Below are 22,171 nucleotides of genomic sequence, written 5' to 3'. Positions count from 1 at the left end.
TGATGGTGGTGGTAAATATTCATGAAAAAGGACAAGTTTGTGAATGGGCAACACAGATTTTGAAACTTAACATGTTACACTCTGGGCCTTTTTAATAAAAACCATGTGTTCCTGTTTGACTTTTCCACAGAACTGAAGGGTTTGGGGGCAGACTTTGTCTTTGGTTTTGTCCAATCAATGGACGGAGAGAGGGATCCTCGCAACCTGCTGTTGGCCTTCCAGATTGCCAAGAACATTGTCCTCCGGGGTTATGATCTAGGTGAGCGCGCATACAGGTGCACACACACACAGACACAGCATCTTTTCTCGCTGTTTTCTCAGTGTCTCTGTTAACAGAGACACATTAACTTTGTTACTATCCATTGCACAGTTCCAGCATGACTCTCTTTTGCTTTCTGTTGATTTCCTGTCTGCTGTCTCAGGTAAATTCGCAGAGGAGCTGTTTGAAGTGACGTCCTGCTATTTCCCTATCGACTTCAGCCCCGTAAGTCCCTGTTTACTCAGCTGCTTTGGCTTTTAAGAACTGATGGAAGCAGAGAGGGCAGCAGACAGAAATGTCATCACTGACTTCCTGTGGCCTCACGTCAACTCTGCAGGAAACCATAATACAGCGTCTGCCTCCTCGTTTGCTCACGCACATTTCCCATCTCTACGTCACAGATGACCTCAGCTCTGTGATTGTTTGTTGACTCTCTGGAGCAGAACAGCACATTACCACGATGATCTGATATGATGTGGGCCTCTGTGGGACATAAAGGCCGCAGCATTCTTCTAGAGCTGCAAAGACGAATCGATTAATTGTCAAATGTGAAATTAATCGCCAACCATTTTGATAATAGATTAATCGGTTTGAGTCATTTTTTTATGGAAAAATGTACAAAAAATAGTTTTTTTTTTGCTTTTCCGCCTTTAATCAATAGGACAACTAGGTGAGAAAGGGGGGGAGAGAGAGGGGGAATACGTGCAGGAAATCGTCACTCGAACCCTGGACCTCTGCGTCGACGCATAAGCCTCTCAGTATATGTGCGCCTGCTCTACCCACTGAGCCAACCTGGCCACAGTGTGAATATTTTCTAGCTTCTTTACTCCTCTATGACAGTTAACTGAATATCTTTGAGTTGTGGACAAAACAAGACATTTGAGGGCTTTGGAAAACACTAATTCACATTCCACCAATTTCTGACATTTTATAAACCAAACAACTAATTAATTCATTAACAAAATAACCGACAAATAAATTGACTATGAAAAAAAATAAGTTAGTTAGTTGCAGCCCAACATTTTTCTGTGAACATGTGTAGGTGCATTTATGATTTCTGTGTGCTTCACCCACCCCAGCCTCCCAATGACCCCCACGGCATCACCAAAGAGGAGCTGATCCAGATGCTGAGGGACGTCCTCACTGGGACGCCACGATTTGCCGAGGTGGGGACGATCTATTTCCATTCACGTTTCTCTTTTTGGTGCAATAGCCGTCTTCGTTGTGACCTTCTTTAAGGGCCCAAGGAGAGTTTTATGTGCTGTGTATTGCTTTACTGTTGCAGTTTCTGTTACCGCTCATCATTGAGAAGCTGGACTCGGACGTTCCGAGTTCCAAACTGGACTCGCTGCAGACTCTGGTAAGAAATCTTCTACTCTTTTCTGGAGTTTGTAAACGTGGATGATATTACAACTCATTACAACTACAGTGGAGCTGCTGAGAGGCCCAGAGCAGGAGGTTTTGCATTCAACTCATGGAGGGGATGCAGGGTGTACCAGAGATATTATATCTGCGGGGTGTACCTGGTTTCTTATCTCACCCACGCTTGATATTTTTTCAGACTGCTGCCGTGTCACAATATGAACATAAGGACTTGGCGGAATTCCTCGAGGGACTGTGGGCGTCACTGCGCCGAGAGGTTTGTTTGAGATAATTGTATTTAATAGTAATAATACTAATAGAGTAATAGTACATGTGATTTTATTTTATTGGTGTGTGTATATGGTTTAGCTTTGTAAGGAAATATTATAACATCTTAAAGTGTGTTTATTTTTTTTTTGTGTGGAAATGGCCTTCTACTTATTGAGTTGCCAATTTTATTTTCACCCACTACACACTCAAAAACAAGAAGCATCTTTTAAAGCTGCGTTCACATCAACCCAACTTTGGATGAACAAAATATCAAAATCTGCATCTGTGTTGCATGTCCAGTTGCAAACAATACCATTTGAACTCCAAATGATGTCTCCAAGACATATGAAGATGTGAGTCACCGTCTTCCAACAATAGAACTGATGGTTCAGAAGTGAGAATGTAATAGAGAGCATGTGTCAAACTCGAGGCCCGCGGGCCAAATCCGGCCCCTCGCAGATTTTGATCTGGCCCAGCTAGTTTTTATCACTTTTCCCTACATTTTTGTCACTTCGTTGCTTTAGACTTCCAATGTTTTTGGCGCTTTTTCTATGATAGGTAAGGAACTTTTTTGCCGACCTTTTTAGGGCTTTATGTGGACCAAACAGTAAGTGAGAAAGCTATGTGAGCCATGCAATAATACAGTTAAAATATTTGACTTTTTCTCTTAAAAAAAGCATGTAAATAAACTTTACATGTCTGGCCCTGGATGTGATTCTCTTTTTCCAGTGTGGCCCGTTAGCAAAGTGGAGTTTGACACCATTGATCTAAAGGAAATGACCCAAAACACAATGCTTTATGGGAAGCAGGGAACAAATGCAGTTGCTCATGCTCTGAAAGCCAAGAAAAAGCCAGGGTGAACACTGGACCAGTGCTGATATTCATCAGTACGTTCTTGTGTGAGAGACAAATTCCTCAGGCTCCGAGCACTGAAAACCCAATTAAAGATCCATTACATAACCATGTAGACCAAAGTAAACAAACTGATAATGTAATCCCCTTTTTGGTCAATCTGAAGAACAAAGTAATGAAAGCTGTCGTACCCCCCCCCCCCTTGTTATTTCCCTGCAGGTGTTTCAAACAGCAAGTGAGAAGATTGAGTCTGCCGGCCTCGCTGCTCTTACCGCACTCACTTCCTGTCTGTCTCGCTCGGTCCTCAACTCTGACTCTGAAGACTCCCTCAGCACCTTCCTGGATCTCGTTCTCAAAGGTGACATGTGAAATTGAGCTTATATGCACATAATTCACCTTGGTTGTGTGTTGTCGGTGGCGTCGGTTGGTGTCACGGGTCTCGGTGCTCGGTCCTATTGCTACAGTTTGTGTCGTGTTGGCTGAAGTCCCAATGTAGCCTCAGGTGTGGTTTGTTTTCGCTTCCTCCATCATGGGCATGTGGGGTCCTGCCTCTCTGCCACATCTTAGTCTATCTACATATGTATATGTGTGTATTTATGTATGTCTGCTATATATATATGTGTGTGTGTGTGTGTATGTATATATATATATATATATATATATATATATATATATATATATATATATATATATATATATATATGTGTGTGTGTGTGTATATATGTGTGTGTGTGTGTGTGTGTGTGTGTGTGTGTGTATATATGTGTGTGTGTGTATATGTGTGTGTGTGTGTATATATATGTGTGTGTGTGTATATATGTGTGTGTGTGTGTATATATGTGTGTGTATATATATATATATGTGTGTATATATATATATATATATATATATATATATATATATATATATATATATATATATATATATATATATATATATATATATATATATATATATATATATATATATATATATATATATATGTGTATTATTGTGTGTGTGTGTTCTGTGTGTGTGTGTGTGTATATATGTGTGTGTGTGTATATGTGTGTGTGTGTGTATATATATGTGTGTGTGTGTGTGTATATATGTGTGTGTGTGTGTATATATGTGTGTGTATATATATATATATGTGTGTATATATATATATATATATGTGTGTATATATATATATATATGTGTGTGTATATATATATATATATATATATATATATATATATATATATATATATGTGTATGTATGTGTATATATATATATGTGTATATGTGTGTATATATGTGTATATGTATGTATATGTATATATATGTGTGTGTGTGTATATATATGTGTGTGTATATATGTGTGTATATGTGTGTATATATATATATGTGTGTGTATATATATATATATGTATGTATGTATGTATGTATGCGTGTGTGTGTGTGTGTGTGTGTGTGTGTATATATATATATATATATATATATATATATATATATATATATATATATATATATATATATATATATGGCCAAAAATTGCCTCATTGTGTGTGTGAATAGAGGTGAATAAATATATTTGTTTTGTGTTGCAGCGAAGTGCCAGTTCCGTTTCATGGGGCGGGGGGGTGTTCGGACCTGCCCCCACTGCTAAAAAAAATCCTAAAGGAAACACTGCTATGATTATAATATAGACACTGGGGCTTGACTGATATTGGTTGAGTTTTAAAGGCCAGTCCATATTTTAGACTGAAATAGGTTAAACTTATTGACTGATCTGCCTGTAAACAATTTGCAGGGAAATCCTCTCCACTTTTTTTTTTCTCATCTCAACTTTAATAAAACTCACTAACAGCCGTAACATATCAGTATACCTCTAGTATATGTCTAGTGGTATTGTTCTGTTTTTTTTTGTTTTTTTTTTACTGAAAGTGTGATGTTGTTCCAGACTGCAAACATCACCTGTCTGAGCCGGACCTGAAGCTTGTGTGGCCCAGCGCCAAGCTGCTGCAGGCCGCCTGCAGCGCCTCCGACAGGGCCAGCCACATCATAACAGCCGCCGTGATGCCCTCTCTCATTGAGCAGTACAACAGCAGAGCGCAGGTACATAAGGCAACCATCCAGGTGTTTGTTTCGTTTAATATTGGCATAGGGAGAGTGGTGCTTTAACTTGTACTATTGTTGTACTATCATATTTTTGAGGTCATTCTCTTTTAGTGTCATTCACTAACCCTAACCCAATCTGTGATGTCATGGACATTAAGGCTGCCATTGCAAATCAGGCCACCATATCAAATAAGAGCATGTTCTTAATGACTTGCCTGAATAAAAAAAAAAAAGGTAAAATAAAAAATAAATGGACTCTTAAGTCAGAATATTGATATCTGTGTGATGATATCCAGGGATACACAATTACCAGTGTTGGTATCGGGTCCGATACTTTGCTAATGCACTCGTACTCCTAAAACAACTCCGATACAACTGCATTTTATGCTAATTAGCATTACAGTTGGCAGAAGGCCATGGTAACCTATCGTTTGCTTATAGCTTAAGCACACTTAAAAAGCTCAAAGCAAAACGGTCTAAAGTGTGGCTGTATTTCACTCAAAACGGGAGTCCCGGTCGGGGACGTGCAACAGTCCGAAGCTAAATACTGCGTAGCTTACCGGTAGCCTGCAGCTTCCCTTTCCCAGAAACCATGGCCACTGCCAGGGTCTGAGAAACAACAGAACTGGAAAATCCTCCCACTTCCCTGAAGTCACCCGTGTGGCAACATTATGCCTTCCTAGTGAGTTGCTATGTAAATAAACAAGGAACGGTAAAGCATGTGGGCGCCAACAGGACTTCATGGTTCATTCAGGTTATCTTATCTTATTATCTTATTATCTTATTATCTTATCTTAAAGCAAGTGGGCACCAACAGGACTTCATGGTGCATTCAGGTTATCTTATGTTATTATTTTATTATCTTATCTTAAAGCAAGTGGGCACCAACAGGACTTCATGGTGCATTCAGGCTATCTTATGTTATTATCTTATCTTAAAGCAAGTGGGCACCAACAGGACTTCATTGTGCATTCAGGTTATCTTATGTTATTATCTTATTATCTTATCTTAAAGCAAGTGGGCACCAACAGGACTTCATGGTGCATTCAGGTTATCTTATGTTATTATCTTATTATCTTATCTTAAAGCAAGTGGGCACCAACAGGACTTCATGGTGCATTCAGGTTATCTTATGTTATTATCTTATTATCTTATCTTAAAGCAAGTGGGCACCAACAGGACTTCATGGTGCATTCAGGTTATCTTATGTTATTATCTTATTATCTTATCTTAAAGCAAGTGGGCACCAACAGGACTTCATGGTGCATTCAGGTTATCTTATCTTATGTTATTATCTTATCTTAAAGCATGTGGGCACCAACAAGACTTCATAATGCATTCAGGTTATCTTATCTTATGTTATTATGTTATTATCTTATCTTATCTTAAAGCATGTGGGCACCAACAGGACTTCATGATGCATTCAGGTTATCTTATTATCTTATCTTAAAGGATGTGGGAACTGACAGGACTTCATGGTAGAGCTGGGCAATATATCGATATTATATCGATATTGTGATATGACACTAGATATCGTCTTAGATTTTGGATATCGTAGTATCGTAATATGGCATAAGTGTTTTCTTTTCCTGGTTTTAAAGGCTGCATTGCAGTAAAGTGATGTCATTTAATGAACTTACCAGACTGTTGTAACTGTTCTATTATTTGTCTTTACCCACTTAAGTCATTATATCCACATTACTGATGATTATTTATCAAAAATCTCATTGTGTAAATAGTTTGTGAAAGCACCAATAGTCAACACTACAATATTGTTGAGGTATCGATATCGAGGTATTTGGTAAAAAATATCGTGATATTTGATTTTCTCCATATCGCCCAGCCCTACTTCATGGTGCATTCAGGTACACCTCGTAAGGTCATGATGCGTTCAGGTGCAAATAATGCATGTTTTCAAAGTAATTGTTAGAACTGTAATAGTATTAAGTACTCATTTTGGTACTTTGTTTTGGCAAATACCCAAATGTAAGTACTTATACTTACAAAAAGTGGTATCTGTGCATCCCTAATGATATGAGTTACTTACTACACTAGAATAAAGGACTTCTTTTTTCTCTCTGCAGTGTTCCCACAGACGAACATTACTGGAGGTGGTACAGCGATTTATCCTGTCGGTAAAAACCTGCCGGTCTTCAGACAACGGCAAGTGCTGTTTATTGCTGTCTTACTTCAGGGCAACATTTTCATTCCAGAGCACTCATGTGTGGCATCCATTTCTAACAGCTGGGTCTTGTTCCACTTCAACAGCAATAAATAATGATACAAATCTTACAAATTATACACTACAAATTATACATTTGTCTCAGATTTTAATCCCTTGGGCGCATCTGTTTCATGCCATTGCATTGCAGAGTGCGGTTTTTGTGTTTGAACTTAGCATGAACAAGACTAAAAAGCTTTCTGTAGTTTATTGTCTCTTGACATTAAATCATGAATAGTTTGTAATAAAGGAACTTCAAAACGGATATAAAAAGGACTGCTCTTCTTTTTTCTTTTTCTTTTTTGAAATACTGTGACTGTGTTTAGGTGCGGTTCATGCATAACCATGGAGACCAGAGAAAGAATTTGCTTTCAGATTTTAACTTTTCTGTTTTTGTTTGTCTGTGTTTCGCCTTCTCCGCATTAGAAGAGAGTGTGTTTTTAGCCTTCCGTCCGTCTCTGTGCAGCATGGTCTTTTCTGCCCTGACCGAGACGAATGCCAGTCTGCAGATCACGGCCAACTCTGTGCTCACCTCACTGGCGCAGCAAAGAGGTGAGGTGCAATTAAATATTTAACAGCCTACAGCAGAGTCAGATTTAGTCAGGCATTTAGCACTGTTTCAAATAGGGCTGCAACTAACGATTATTTTAATAATTGATTAATCTGTCGATTATTTATTCGATGAATCGGATAAAAAAACAAAAGCATTAATTTACATCAACTCAATACAAACTTACATACATACTTGTTGTTTTAGTTAATAGTTGGGTAAAGGTAAGTAACCCAAAGAGCAGATACAGACAAGAGACACACACACACACATTCACTTGAAGCTTATTCATTAAATTATTAGTAGTATTGTATTGTATTGTAGTGCCAGTTAAGTTCATTTACACACCACATTTAAACACAGTTTAAGATGACCAAGTGCTATAAAAGAACTTTAAAAGGAAATTAAAAAGTACAACACACACAAATATATTTGTCAACAATAACTGATACGGGACAAAGCACAGAATATATACATGACAGCAGATTGAAAAATGAATGGGCCAAAAAAGGCAAGTGAATAAAAACGCGTCTTTAGTCTTGCAAACTATACCGCTCTGCGCTCAACTAAATTTGACTCGATAACTTTTTTAATAATCGAATTTTATCGATTCGTTGTTGCAGCCCTAGTTTCAAATATTACAAATCTACTGTGTCTCTCAGGCCTGCTGTTGGACTCTGATATTGAGCTGGCTGTAGACCACCTAACCAGACTGGTGCTGACGGAGGACGACGCCGAAGTCAGGTGAGCTCATGTTGAACATCCTTCCATCTGTCTCTCCTCTCCTCTGTCATCATTTGGATTCCTCTATTGCTACTTCTCCATTTACCTCCTTAAAGGTGCTCTAAGCGATGTTGCACGTTTTTTTAGGCTACAACATTTTTTGTCACATGCAGCAAACATCTCCTCACTATCTGCTAGCTGCCTGTCCCCTGAACACACTGTTAAAAAAAAAAAAAAAAGTGGTCTCTGTAGACAGCCCAGGCTCCACAAACGCCAACAAAAACAAACTGCGCCAACCTGCACCACGAAACATAACAGCCAATAACCGACAGCCAATGGGTAAAACACAGGACTTTCACCCAGGAGTTTTTTACACACGTGTGACAATGTTCTCGCGATAGCACGGCATGTTCTCGCGATAACACACCACGGGGCGTCCGCTGTATACAGTGTAGACATACACGCGGATAGCTCAAAATGCGTACAGATAACTAATAATCTGGCTTTAGGAAAGTGGCGTGTATGTTTACGCAAAGTCATGATGCCACGTTGCCATAGGAAATCAATGGAACGGCCAGCGCAGAGCAGTTTTGCCCCCTATCGTGTGTAGGCGGCTTAACACTCATACTGTTTTGTTTGTTTGGCAGTTGATCTGACCATAAATGGTATCTGTCTGAGTCTTTGTCCTGTTTTCGGCCTGCAGTCTTGCTGTGGTGGAGTGTGCCGGAGCCTTAGCAGCGTTGCACCCTGCAGCCTTTATCGCTAAACTCATCCCAAGACTAAAGAAGGAGATGTTTTCTGGTAAGTGAAAAGCACACACTAAAAATATAGAGTATCAGGGAGTAGAGGTCGATAGCTAGGTTGGGCAATATTTGCCCATAACCGATTAATCGACCGATAGTATTTAGAATTGATACACCCACAGCAATGCTACACAAGCATGTGTGTTGTCTAAAACAGTTCTCCTACATATTTGGAGTCATCCAGTGCAAAAATAAACATAATGAGCATTATAATTCATATAAAGGACAAACTATTTACATTTCTTCAAAAAAGGCCCAAATGTATGCCAAATCTCAAAACAGTGACGCCATTCTTCTCTGTAGAACGGTTTAGAACGGTAACAGACGATCTCTGAACTGGAGGGATCTATCTTTCCCACTATATACTCTCTGTTCTCGCTTGGATGCCCATATAAGGCGTAATGTGTGACGGACCTGCCTTCCCATTGGTTGAAAACATAAACAAAGGCATCATGGGAGATTCCCTTGTCGGTAGCACGGAGTTAGCGGCAGAAATGACCGAAAACGTGATGAATTATGGACATCAAGTGGCTAAATCTTGCATGTAACAGTTTGGATTTAATGCTCAACAACTCCGAAAAAAGGCACAAGTTCCAGGCTGGATAGAAACCCACCTGTAATGGCTAGAAAGACACCAAAGACACCCCCGTGACGGCTAATTCGTTAGCTTTTAGCTGCAGAAATCGGTAAGTCTCTACGTTTAACTGTTATTAAATCATCTAAATATGAATCAGAGGTGCCGTTTGGGATCGTGGACGATCCATTTGGGTCGGACTTGCGTTTATTTTTGTCCGCTTGAGGTAAGTTAGCCTACTACTAATGTTTAGCGTCATCTCAGCCTCGAAAGCAAACAAACATACTTTGCTGTTCTTTCTCTACTAATGCAGCATCTATTCAACAAATTAATAACTTTATAATGATATGACAAAATGTACTGTATACATAACTTTTTGCTGTCGATGCTTTAAATGCGCATCTGATGTCAGCCTTCTCCGCACAGCATGTGCTCTCCGTGCAGCATGCAGTAACACGTGTCGAAAATAAACAACACGAGGCATCAGTGATAGTTTTTATTTCGCCTCTAGAGGGCGCTATTGTAATGCATGATGCCAGCAGACCCTTCTCAGCTCTCGCGTACAGTGTAATGAACTACAGCGTGCTTCTCAGCTGCTCCAGCAACGGAATGGATTTTTGCCGATAACGAAAGTTCCACCAATCAACTATCGGTGCCGATTAATTGGCAACACCGATGAATCGGTCGAACTCTATCAGGGAGTATGTAAAAACTCTACAGAGACTAATATTTGTATTATGCAATGCTTGTAAAAAGGAGCTGGACCTTTCCATGATTTATTTCTTTACCTCTTTGACTCAGTGCATTTATTTAGTATTTTTTTTTTGATCAACAGCAGTATTACTTTAATTTTAAAGGAGAAAAAAATCTCTACAAATTGACTTAAATAAATTACAAATATTTAAACGTAAACTAATGAAATGCATAGCCGCTCTCCCCCTTCTAGACTGCAGACTGGCAATTCATGAGTGTATCTTGCAAATCTTTAACCCTCCTCTGTTCAGAGCCCATGGATCATGACAACGAAAGAGCCATTTCTGAGCGGCGTTCCCATCATGCAGTGCGCCAGCGGTGTTTGTCTGCTCTGGCTGCGGTGTCCACCCAACCCAGTGTTGTCCAGGAGAGCACGCCTGTCCTCTTGGAGGTCCTCAGCTCAGCACACACAGGTAATCGGTTTTCTGACTTCAGGCATAGACTCATTTCTTTCTCAACATGATTGCTGGAAGCCTACAATCCCAAAAAATAAACAGCCATTCCTCTTTATAGATGACTGTTTATTTTAGACCGTAAAGACGTTTTCTTGATATGGTTTGAAGATTTAAATTTTTTTCGCCTAAATTGCCTTGAAGCAGTCACAATCTCTCCATATTTAGGCAGAAGGATTTGACAATAGCTAAAGCAGACTTTTTTTTTTTAACTGTATGGCACAAATAAGAACACTGGTCCAGGTAATCTACGTATTAGTCTGTCTCCAAATACAAAAATGTAAAGGTCAAGCAGAACAAGAGTTAACAACAGTATCGCTACCCATCAAATTCTGAAATGTGAGTTTCAGTACTGTTAGCTGACACCTCACATCTCCCATCTGCATTTGTGTCAAGTGACATGCATCAGTTATTGCATAACTTGTGTGTTGTTGTTGTTTAAAGTCACAGGAATTGTGTCTCATGTACAGGCTAAACAAATGAAGAAGAAGCAAAAGAGAAGTTTCAGTGGAATGCATCATTTCTTGTTCTTGTCTTTTTCAGGTGCTGTTGGTTTCTCAGTGGAGGAGGTGGTGTTGGCGTGTCGCAGCCTCCAGAGAATAGCAGAGCAGGTTCAGGACACTGAGGAGACGGGACGATGCTTCCATGACCTCATTATCCCGCGCCTGCTGTCTCTGGCACTCCAGGCAGCACTGCAGGGTGAGCGGTTTCTCAACTGAAATTCTGATAATGTCCTCTCTTACTTTTCACCATCACCCCACATTTCAGCCTCACCAAATAACGTCTACCTTAAGTACTGATAATGTGCTACTTCTTAATTCACAGTCCCACCACAGTCATCCTTGCATTTTTAAAGGTCCTGTATTGTAAAAAAAAAAATCTTTTTATGACTGCGCTGGCGACAGCCATGGCCGGAGGCATTATGTTTTGGGTTGTCTGTCTGTCAGTCCGTCCCATTCTTGTGAACGCTGTATCTCAGGACCCCCTAAAGCAGGGGTCAGCAAGGTGGTAATTGTAGTGTCCTCATCCACACCAAGACCTGGCAGCACATCACCCCCAACCCTCATCCACCCTCACTGGCTCCCGATTTAAGTCCTGCATCGCATATTATAATATGCATATATAAAATCTTCCTTCTCACCTCCGAATCCCTCCATGCCCTGGCCACACAGTACCTCTCCGACCTCCTCCATCCATACACCCCACCCCGAAACCGCCGGTCCTCAGACGCTGGCCTGATCTCCATTCCCCACACCAGACTCTGTACCTTTGGAGACAGGGCCTTTAGTGTTGCAGCCCCATCCCTCTGGAACACCCTCCCTGCAGATATCCGAAATGCTACATACCTGGACATTTAAAAAAAAAAAAAAAGAAATCTTGAAACACCACTTTTTCACCACAGCCTACAAGCTCCTTTAGCTTAGCCAGTGTAATTCTGTAAAGTGTCCTTGGGTTTCATGAAAGGCGCTATATCAATACAAGTTATTATTATTATTATTATTATTATTATTATTATTATTCTAAATACTGCAGTATCGAAACACTCAATCCACAGAAGAATGCACACAGCCCGTATTCAGGAACTTTAAACCAAGCGGTAACCTCTGGTGCTTAAAAGTTAAACCAATGTGGAAGTGCTAAAAATTAACAGCAGTTCTTCCAATGGCCACTTGAGGCTGGTTCCTAAAATGACTCAATCCCCATTAGTCTATATCCTTCGCGTTCCATTTCCGGGATTGCAGGAAAGTCCGCCGGATGCACGTACTGTATTTTCCGTTTCCTTCCGCTTTCTTTGTGTTGGAATTTTAAATTGGGTAGATTTCTGAGGACTATGGTTAACAGCTCCTCAGATCTCTGCAGGGTAAATCCAGACCGCTAGCTAGACTATCTGTCCAATCTGAGTTTTCTCTCGCAGCGGCTCTGTGTGGAGTTTAGCACCGCCCATGACGATTCTGATTGGTTTAAAGAAATGCCATTAAACCAGAGCACGTTTTCCTCCCATCCCCGAATGCTATGTGGACTAGTCAGACCCTCCTTCAGTGTGCTTTGGAGGAGGGTCTGGCAAAGCGAGACTTATCCCGATAGACCGCTATGGTAAATGCCCAACTTTACAGCATAATTTTATAATAAAAAAAAAAAAAGATATTCTAAATGTTAAAGTTTATCAGTGAATTATTTCAGCTATAGTTAGTTAGTTATATTTTATTTCTGTGTCATGCCAAACATCTTGGCCCATCCCACATGGGATTACAAGACACCACAAATTCACTTATTCAACAAACTTCTTCCCGTTGCATATACAAATCCTTTGAACAAATACATGAATACAAATATATAGACATACACGTACATACATGTATATACACATACCACACACAAACAATCCATTCTCATCTACACTCGATAAAGAGCTTTTTTCCTCTTCTCCCAGGCTTTATCTAAATAATTAGCGAATTTATATGTTTCATATGTGAACAGCCATCTCAATCTTTGAGCATCATCCATATTTACCAAATCAATCTCTGCTTTTATCCTACAAAATAAAAAATCACGCTGCTCACAATAAAAAGGACAATAGAAAACAAAATGGAACTCCTTTTCTATATCATTCAAACAACACATAGGACAGATCCGTTTTTCCTCTTCTACATTAACAGATCGTCCTGTTTCAATAGTCAAAGGCAAAACACCAGATCTCACTTGAGCACATAAGGATCTTTGCCTTTTTGACAAATTATATACAACATAATTTTCATTGACATATTCTGGTTTTATCATTACAAAAATACGCAATTTTGGCTTAGCCCATATATCATCAGCCCACTGCTTTTTGTCTTTAGTAAACACAGATTCTTTAAACAAACCAATATTCAGCTTTTCGTTATTAAGAAACAAATCCCCAAAACCATAATTACAAAACAATTTGCATATGTCGTTAGACCAAAGACCAAGAATGTGTTTATCCCAGAGAAATATTTTCTTTGTCAACCTATTTGCGTCCATATCTAATAGCCGATTCCATAACTGGACCATACATATCTTCCAGCGAGCCTCACATGATTCCCATCCCATGTCTCCCACTATCGCCAATGTAGGGGTATATTTATGCACACCCAGAAAATATCTTATGGCACTATTTTGTACTAATTCACTAATAACTCACTATTGATGTTTTGTAGGCGAGGGGTCACCTGGTTGTCGTAGTCCCCTTGTGGAGGAGGCGGTCCTGTCTGCCATGGTCCCTGTCATCAGCACTTCCTGCTCCAGGCTACAGCCCACGTCAGTACAGTACAAACTCTCATTCACTTTTTCACCACGTTAACACTGAACTCGTCCTGTCTCTACTGTCTTAATGTAAAGACATACTAACCAGTGCCACACTCTGGCTTTCCAAAATATCAGCTAGAAGCAAATGACTGCTCTTTGTCAGTTGTTCAACAGACTATTTACCCTGAGATACATAGGAATAATTGATGTATCTTGGGGAAATTATTTAGCTTTCAAATGTGTTAGACTATTTTTTTTTTGTACCTGAATGCAGTTTCACAAGCTGCTTTGCCTGCTGTGTTTCTATGTTTCTAAATTTAAATCAGATTTAAAACTAGTTCACTGTCTAATTCCTGTCTGTTTCTCACCTTTTTTTTTTTGGCAGTGTCTCAGACGTGTTTTGACAAAGTACTGTAAGAACATATTTCATGAGGTTTGTGTGGTTTCCGTATTTGTCTTCTTTTGTTTTTTGATGTCGTCAGGTTGGCGGGACAGACGGCGTCGAGGGCTGTGTCTCTCTTCCTGCACGGTGATGTTTCCTTTTTGCCCGACAACTCCTTCCCTTCACACATCCAGCTGCTCAAGGTTTGTATGTACATGGGTTTGTGTACACACGTGGCTGCCGTAAAATGTTTATTTCAAATATTGTCTCTTCATATTTGCATGTCTTAATACACCACCAATTATTTATCATTCCCGTACTGTGCATGTTATGATTAAAAAAGATAATTTTTGATAAATAAGCATCATTAATGTGTATATAATAACTAAGTGGGTAAAGGCAAATAATAGAAAAGCTAGGACAGTCCGGTAAGTTCCAATGACATCACTTTACTGTAATCCAGCCATTAAAACCAGTGACAGTGACAGAACACTTGTGTCATATCACGATATTACAATATCCAAAAACTAAGACGATATCCAGTCTAATATCACGATATCGATATAATATCGATATTTTACCCAGCCCTAATATGTGTGTGTGTGTGTGTGTGTGTATGTATGTATGTATGTGTGTGTGTGTATATATATATATATATATATATATATATATATATATATTAATATTAATATTAATTATTTATTTATTTATTTATTTATTTATTTTTTATATATATACCTTTCGTTAAATTAATTTAAGGGAGCCCAACATGCCAAGCCTCTGGAGTTTTTTTGCATATTTTAACACTGTTGTTGTTTTTCGCATGTGCTAAATAAAAATCAAATCAACAATATACAGCTCTAATTTAGGGGTTGGTTCTCTTTCGGAGAAGAAGAGGACTTTTTCTTTTCCCTGTTACTTGAAAAGTGTGTTCATTCAGGCATGTAATGTTTTCCCAGAAGCAGCAGGGTGACTCGTGGAGCCAGTCTCAGATGGTTTGCCTGCTTATGGGATGCGTGTGTTCGTTACCTCGCAGTGTGAGTCTCAACTCCAACACTTAATTCTGCTTTTCTGAAGATATAAAAAAAACCAAAAGAGCATTGCATCTGTTACTGAAGCTGCATTCTGAGGGTTGTGCGTGTCATCCAGGTGGAGGTGCCTCAGATAGAGGAACTGCTGTCACAGCTGGAGGAGATGAGCTGCGCCTGCAGTCACCCGCTCTCATACACCTCGGCCGCAAAGTGCTTCGCCGGCCTGGTTAACAAGAGACCACAGGGTCAGTTTGTGTCTCTTCACGCTACCGTTTGCTTTTTTGTTCTAAAACCCGAGAGCCTACTACTAACTGAGCGCTTCTGTGGTGGTTTGGTTTCTTCTTCAGGTGATTCTCTTGACAGCCAAATCCAGAGCAGCGTGAAGAGAGTGTGTAGGGAGTTGGACTCTGCGTCTGCATCTGTACGCACTCAGGCCTTCACCCTCATGATCTGGGTAAGAGTCGCACTGTCTGCTGCTAATTGTTTGCAACTTTATATTCCTCTGCTAGAATCATTTTTGGTCAAATGTCAGAACTTTTGGTCAGATAATTGAAGTGCTCATATTATGCTTTTTGGCTTTTTTCCCTTTCCTTTATTGTGTTATATATCGTTTTTTGTGCACGTTATATGTTTACAAAGTGAAAAAGCCCAAAGTCCACCCCAAAGGGACTTACCATCTCCAACAGAAAACACTGTTCACAAACTGCTCCAAACAGCTCTATTGTAGTCCAGCCTTTACTTCAGAGACAAACGTGCGTCACTTTGTAATAGGAGTGTAAGAAAAAATCAATACACTTGAGTATCGCAATAATTTATTTTGCAATACTGTATCGATGTTCAAAAAGGCAATGTTGATTTTATTTTTTTTATAAAATATTTTTTTTTACGTGCAAAAATATTCATGTAAGACAGTGGTTAATTTTTTATGTTGTGTTTAAACCCCCTTCCGCTAAATGGCTATGCTGAGACGCACCACTAATGTCCTTGCCTAAAGGCCGGGACAAATCGGCCGTTGGACAAGGCGAGGTCAGGTTCCTAAGTGGCGAGGTCAGTGATTCGAATCTGTTCGGTGTGTCCCGTGCCGTCGTCAGTCTGGGGGGCTGTCGGCGTTCATTTTGGCCGACCTGACATGTTCAGTCGGCGGCAAGGCAGTCGGGACTCAACCGGAAATGGGGAGCGGAATGAGCGTGACAGAGTAGCGCCGCCTGCTGCTATGGAGAATTATTACGTTTCTCAAATCGGTGTCACCTCAGTGTGTTCCGAGGCAGTTTTTTGGACCTCAGGGACCCAACTGATCATCTCGACTGGCTTTTCTGTCGACGGTCAGCCGTCTGGCTGGTGTGTCCCGGCTATAACCGTGCCTAGCAGTGCCTGACTTTGCCTAACAATGTAGCTGAACTTTGGCCTACTTTAGCATATAAAAATTAGCTCACTAAGAACCTGTGAACCACAATCCCAAACTGGCAGTTTGATTTTCTGTGTACTGAATTGTTTACCTAAAGTAAACTTCTTTGACTTTAATGAACGTCATGTCTTTTTTTTTTTTTATATTAGTTTTTCTAAAATTATACTTTAAAAAAATCCCAATATATCGCCTTATGCACAGTATCGAAATATATGGCAATATATTGAATCGTGACCCATGTATTGTGATACGTATTGCCAGATTCTTTCCAATACACAGCCCTACTTTGTAACACACGTTATAATGCTCGCCTAGCTGCTAGCGTGGCACGCCCTCATACTCTGCTTCTGACTGGCTAGTAGTCCTTACCTAGCTACTGCGCATGTGGAACTCCCAACAAAGATAGAAACAGAAGTGAGATGTCTCACTCTTTAGCTAAAACAGAGAGCTCAACACGCAGGGTGAAAAGAGGAGCTGCAGCAATGTGCAGTACAACAAACATATGGTGTTTTTTGAAAATTAAACCATGTAAACCTATTCTGGTACAACCTCTAAATACAATTATGAACCTGAAAATGAGCATAATATGAGCACTTTAAGACATTTAAACTGGCTGGCATTCAATAAATCAAGTTAAATGGTAACCTAACACAGTTATGTTTGTATAAGAAGAAGCAAGTGCAATATAGTTGCTTTGTCTCCAGGTTGCCAAGGCTCTGCTTCTCAGATACCACCCTCTGTTTACAACACTCACTGACAAGGTAAGAACAGGGACACACGCACCATGCTTTATTAAATACAATTGGACCAATCTTTTATTACAATTTTATTGTGTCCTTTTACACAACTTTCATGTGCCAAGATGAACAGAAGAAACTGGACTTTGATTTGAACTTTCCTCCCACTGTGTGTTCTGAAGCTCTTCTCTCTGCTCGACGATGCCGATCTGGGTCCGATGGCAGCCGACGGCTTCACGCTGCTGATGAGCGACTCCGCCGACATCCTGAACCGCGGTTGCCATGCCGACGTTCGCATCATGTACCGCCAGCGCTTCTTCAGCGAGAATTCAGACAAGTTGGTCCGGGGCTTCAATGCTGCGCCGCAAGGTACAGGGGCAACAGCACTGCTGTGGAAAAGGCTTATTTGAAATCAAACCTAACTCGGTTAAAGCCACTTACGGGTATCATTTGAACATTTCTGACAGCACAAGAGACACTGTAGCAAACCGAAATGCATGCTGCTCTCATTACAGACAGTTCATAGAAAAAAGAAATACTAAGACCACATTGTTCAAAGTACAGCTATGTGAGAGCATTTGAATAGCAAGATTAATGGACATCCCAGCACAGTCACCCATATTTGAATATATAAAGGAAATAGAGCTGAGAGAAGTCAAATCAACCCGTTATAGGAGGCTTTATATCCATTCCACTGTCGGATGGAAATCTTTTAAACCTTGGATTATATATATATATATATATATATATATATATATATATATATAATCCAATATAGTCGTATATATATATATATATATATATATATATATATATATATACGGTCAAAAGTTTGGGGTAACTTACAAATTTCCATTCTACTCCATTATAGACAGAATACCAGCTGAGATCAGTTGCATTGTGTTTTTAACCAGGTCAGCAGTTTTCAGATTACATTATGTGCTTACATAATTGCAAAAGGGTTCTCCAATGTTTTCTCAGTTAGCCTTTTAAAATGATATCCGATTAGTAAACAGAATGTGCCTTTGGAACATTGGATGAATGGTTGCTGATAATGGGCAACGTAGATATTGCATTAAAGATCAGCCACCCACTCAGATCAGCTGGTATTCTGTCTATAATGGAGTGGAATGGAAATTTGTAAGTTACCCCAAACCTTTGACTGGTTTCATATAAAGCTTTTGAGCATGAGCAATGATCTAAGGCAGCTTATATAGGAGTCGCAAGCTGCCTTAGATCATTGCTCATGCTCAAAAACTTCTAACAACATTGACAGGATGTTTAAAAGACAATGATGTAAAATCTCCAAAAGAGAATAAATAACGTCCAAATAAAGTGACTTGTTATTTTGGAGGTTTCAGACTTTTTTTCCTCTGGTCTCGTTAATGCCCCTCATCCCTGCCTCCTCTGCAGAGAAGAAGCCCAACTACCTGAAGGCTCTGTCTAACATCGTCAATACACTGCCCAAGCAGGTCCAAGTCACTGAACTGCCAAAGGTGAGTTCATTTTCAAATAGTTCTAGAACGACTATAACCAGCGGCCGCCTGCCACTTAATCAAAAAAAAAAATTGAAAATGGCGAGCATTAATGTGAAGCTTTTTTTTTTTGCTGTGTCCAGCTCCTGTCTCTGCTGTTGGAGGCCTTGTCGTGTCCCGACCAGGGCGTCCAGCTGTCCACCCTGTCCTGTCTGCAGCCCGTCATCATGGACCCCCCGCCAGTGCTCATCCAACAGCTGGAGGCTTTGGTCAGCAGGTTGCTGGCCCTTACCTCCAGTCCAGCCATGGTGAGTGAGACCTCATACCTGAGAGGGCTTTCTGTACTGATCCCCTCTGTCATAATCACATTTGTGAGCAGTGTAAGGTCAAACCGTCATCAGCAGTTGCTGCTTACTATCTATATATATTATATATATATATTTATATATATTTATATATATATATATATATATATATATATATATATATATATATATATATATATATATATACATTAGCCAGAGCTCTATCCAATAATTGTTTTATTTCTGGCAGAACGTGAGGATCACTTCATTGCGGTGCATCCATGCTGTTTCCCGCTTCCCCGAACATGAGGTAAAACCCAAATGTTGTTTTAGATGTTTGAGAGCCCTGTCAAGTGTTGTGTCAAAAAATGCTTTCTTAAATTTAGAGTCTCTGCTTGACCTACACTCGAGCAAAATATATATATATATCTTTTTACAGAGCGGAACAAAAACATGTTATAATGTTCCAGCCCTTCATTTCTCCCCACTTCCATCCCATAAATGTGGATTTTCAATGACCCCAGTTGTTTTCTTTATATAGTGAAGAAAAACAGGGCAACCTCTAGCCAGTAAGAGCGTGCGCCCCATATAGGCCGAGACCTTTGCAGCGGCCCGGGTTCGAGTCCGACCTGCGGCCCTTTGCTGCATGTCATCCCCCTCCCACCTTTCCTGTCTATCCACTGTCACTATCAAATAAAGGGAAAAGCACAAAAAAAAAATATATATATATATAATATTGAAGAAAAACGTATGAACCATCTGGACTGAAGAAGAACCTAACCTCCGCTGTGTAGATTGTATGATCAGTTTAAAGCTGCACACATTAGGATGTCGTCACAAGAATATTATGAAATGTGGGTGCAATAAAGAATAGTGCTTTTTAACACTGCGGATTTTGACCAATTTGTTTAAATTATTACTGTATTACTATTGTTATGGACACTGGAAGAAAATCTTCACCAGACACTTTTTTTTTTGTTTTACTGATGAACCTTGTCTACGGTTTCAGGTCTTGCCTTTTCGGGCCCGAGTGCTGCGAGCTCTGGCCCGGCCCCTGGACGACAAGAAGAGGCTGGTGAGGAGCGAGGCGGTGAAGGCAAGAGGACAGTGGTGAGAATCCGAATCACTGTTTAAGAGACACACTAGAGGACGTTTAAAGTATTTTTAAGGTCCCATGGCATGACAATTTCACTTTATGAGGTTTTTTTAACATTAATATGAGTTTCCCCAGCCTGCCTATAGTCCCCCAGTGGCTAGAAATGGTGATAGGTGTAAACCGAGCCCTGGGTATCCTGCTCTGCCTTTGAGAAAATGAAAGCTCAGATGGGCCGATCTGGAATCTGCTCCTTATGAGGTCATAAGGAGCAAGGTTACCCCCCCTTTCGCTGCTTTGCCCGCCCAGAGAATTTGGCCCACCGTGAGAGAGAGAGACATCATGGCTTGAAAACAAGCCAAGCATGGCAGTTGGTCAAGGCCACACCCCCCCCCCCCTCTCAATAGCATTTAAAGCTCCAGACACCGAAATGGCACATCCTAAGGAAAGCTCATTGTGGGACTGGCTCTAGTGGCTGTAATTCTGCACCAAGGCTGAATTTTGGGAAAGAGACTCCAGATACAGTATTAGTGGACCACTAAGGTCTATTTAAAAGCATCCAAAAAGCAGCATGTCATGGGACTTTTAACGATCTAAGCGCACGGCGTGAAGCGCCTGGTGCAGGTGCGTTTAGGGACAGAGTAACGTTAGTACAGGGGGGAGTGACAGGCTGCAGCTGGAAATCGGAAGGAGGACAGGAAATAGTTTTAACGTGACTTTAAAATTAGTGGTGCGCGGTCAAGCAAGGCTTGTTTCATGTGGACGCGCCACATAGAGTTATAGTTGGTTCGTCACAACAAAGTGTCTCTTTCTCATTTTTCCTCCACAGGTTCCTGTTAGGAAGTCCTGGGGGAAGTTGATTCTGTTCCCAACCAAAAGCCTCCCATCCTCCCGAAACTTGGAAGAATACAAAGGAAAGTCAAACTCCAGGACCAGGTACCAAGGACCCAAGCTGCACAAGCCACACGACGGCTCTCTCTCCTCGGTTCAACTCCTCAGTGGCTCCCCTCTTTTCTTTGGATCTCCCAGCATCCCTCTATCCTCCCTTCTCTGTCTTTTCAACCAGAATCCCTCCACCCTTCGTCTTCTCTCCCTTTTTTTTGTTGCAGCTTGTCTGTATCTTCATCAACGCACAAGTACGAGTACGTGGCCCGACTGTGGAGCATCATCCAAGTCAAAAGAATGTAAATGACCAGTTTTGTTTAATATGCCACGCAGCTCATGTACGTCTTCCTCACTACGTATTTGAGAAAACGTCAGATTGCATGGAGGCATTTTGGTTGTTCATAATTTGAAAAATGTGACTCAAAGTGCATTTTAAATAGTCCAGTGGGAGTCCTAAGAGTCTTTTAGGTTTCCTACTCGGATCAGATCAGCAGCTAAAATAAGTCCTCCAGAAATCATTATATAATCACAATGAAATGGACAGTATTTTTGACGTTTAGTGTGGTTACTTGATAAAAAACTTAAGTATTATCTGCTAATTTTCTGTTTCTAATTAACTAACAAAATAATAAAAAAATGGATACATATGTTGCAAGATTTTTTTTTTTTTTTTTTAAAGCGCCCATATTA

General features: G+C 40.2%; 1 protein-coding gene across 1 annotated transcript in view; it reads left to right on the top strand.

Annotated features, from left to right (window-relative positions):
• Positions 1–22,171, top strand: part of mms19 (MMS19 homolog, cytosolic iron-sulfur assembly component) — a 28,485-nt gene extending 6,314 nt beyond the window's left edge. The window contains exons 7-31 of the mRNA XM_039787743.1: positions 131–259; positions 423–484; positions 1,339–1,425; positions 1,545–1,619; positions 1,821–1,898; positions 2,963–3,101; positions 4,668–4,822; positions 6,910–6,988; positions 7,473–7,598; positions 8,259–8,340; positions 9,023–9,120; positions 10,701–10,862; positions 11,445–11,600; positions 14,081–14,180; positions 14,651–14,753; positions 15,510–15,587; positions 15,700–15,826; positions 15,929–16,035; positions 17,691–17,747; positions 17,906–18,092; positions 19,137–19,219; positions 19,342–19,506; positions 19,754–19,813; positions 20,513–20,613; positions 21,426–22,171. Coding sequence (XP_039643677.1) covers positions 131–259; positions 423–484; positions 1,339–1,425; positions 1,545–1,619; positions 1,821–1,898; positions 2,963–3,101; positions 4,668–4,822; positions 6,910–6,988; positions 7,473–7,598; positions 8,259–8,340; positions 9,023–9,120; positions 10,701–10,862; positions 11,445–11,600; positions 14,081–14,180; positions 14,651–14,753; positions 15,510–15,587; positions 15,700–15,826; positions 15,929–16,035; positions 17,691–17,747; positions 17,906–18,092; positions 19,137–19,219; positions 19,342–19,506; positions 19,754–19,813; positions 20,513–20,613; positions 21,426–21,456 — 2,627 coding nt within the window. The 3' untranslated portion in view covers positions 21,457–22,171. The remainder of the gene's footprint in view (positions 1–130; positions 260–422; positions 485–1,338; positions 1,426–1,544; positions 1,620–1,820; positions 1,899–2,962; positions 3,102–4,667; positions 4,823–6,909; positions 6,989–7,472; positions 7,599–8,258; positions 8,341–9,022; positions 9,121–10,700; positions 10,863–11,444; positions 11,601–14,080; positions 14,181–14,650; positions 14,754–15,509; positions 15,588–15,699; positions 15,827–15,928; positions 16,036–17,690; positions 17,748–17,905; positions 18,093–19,136; positions 19,220–19,341; positions 19,507–19,753; positions 19,814–20,512; positions 20,614–21,425) is intronic.

This window comes from Perca fluviatilis, chromosome 21 (genome assembly GCF_010015445.1).
Source record: "Perca fluviatilis chromosome 21, GENO_Pfluv_1.0, whole genome shotgun sequence".
Classification (NCBI taxonomy): domain Eukaryota; kingdom Metazoa; phylum Chordata; class Actinopteri; order Perciformes; family Percidae; genus Perca; species Perca fluviatilis.
The sequence above is the reverse complement of the archived record's forward strand: the minus strand, read 5'-3'. Positions and strand labels throughout refer to the sequence as shown.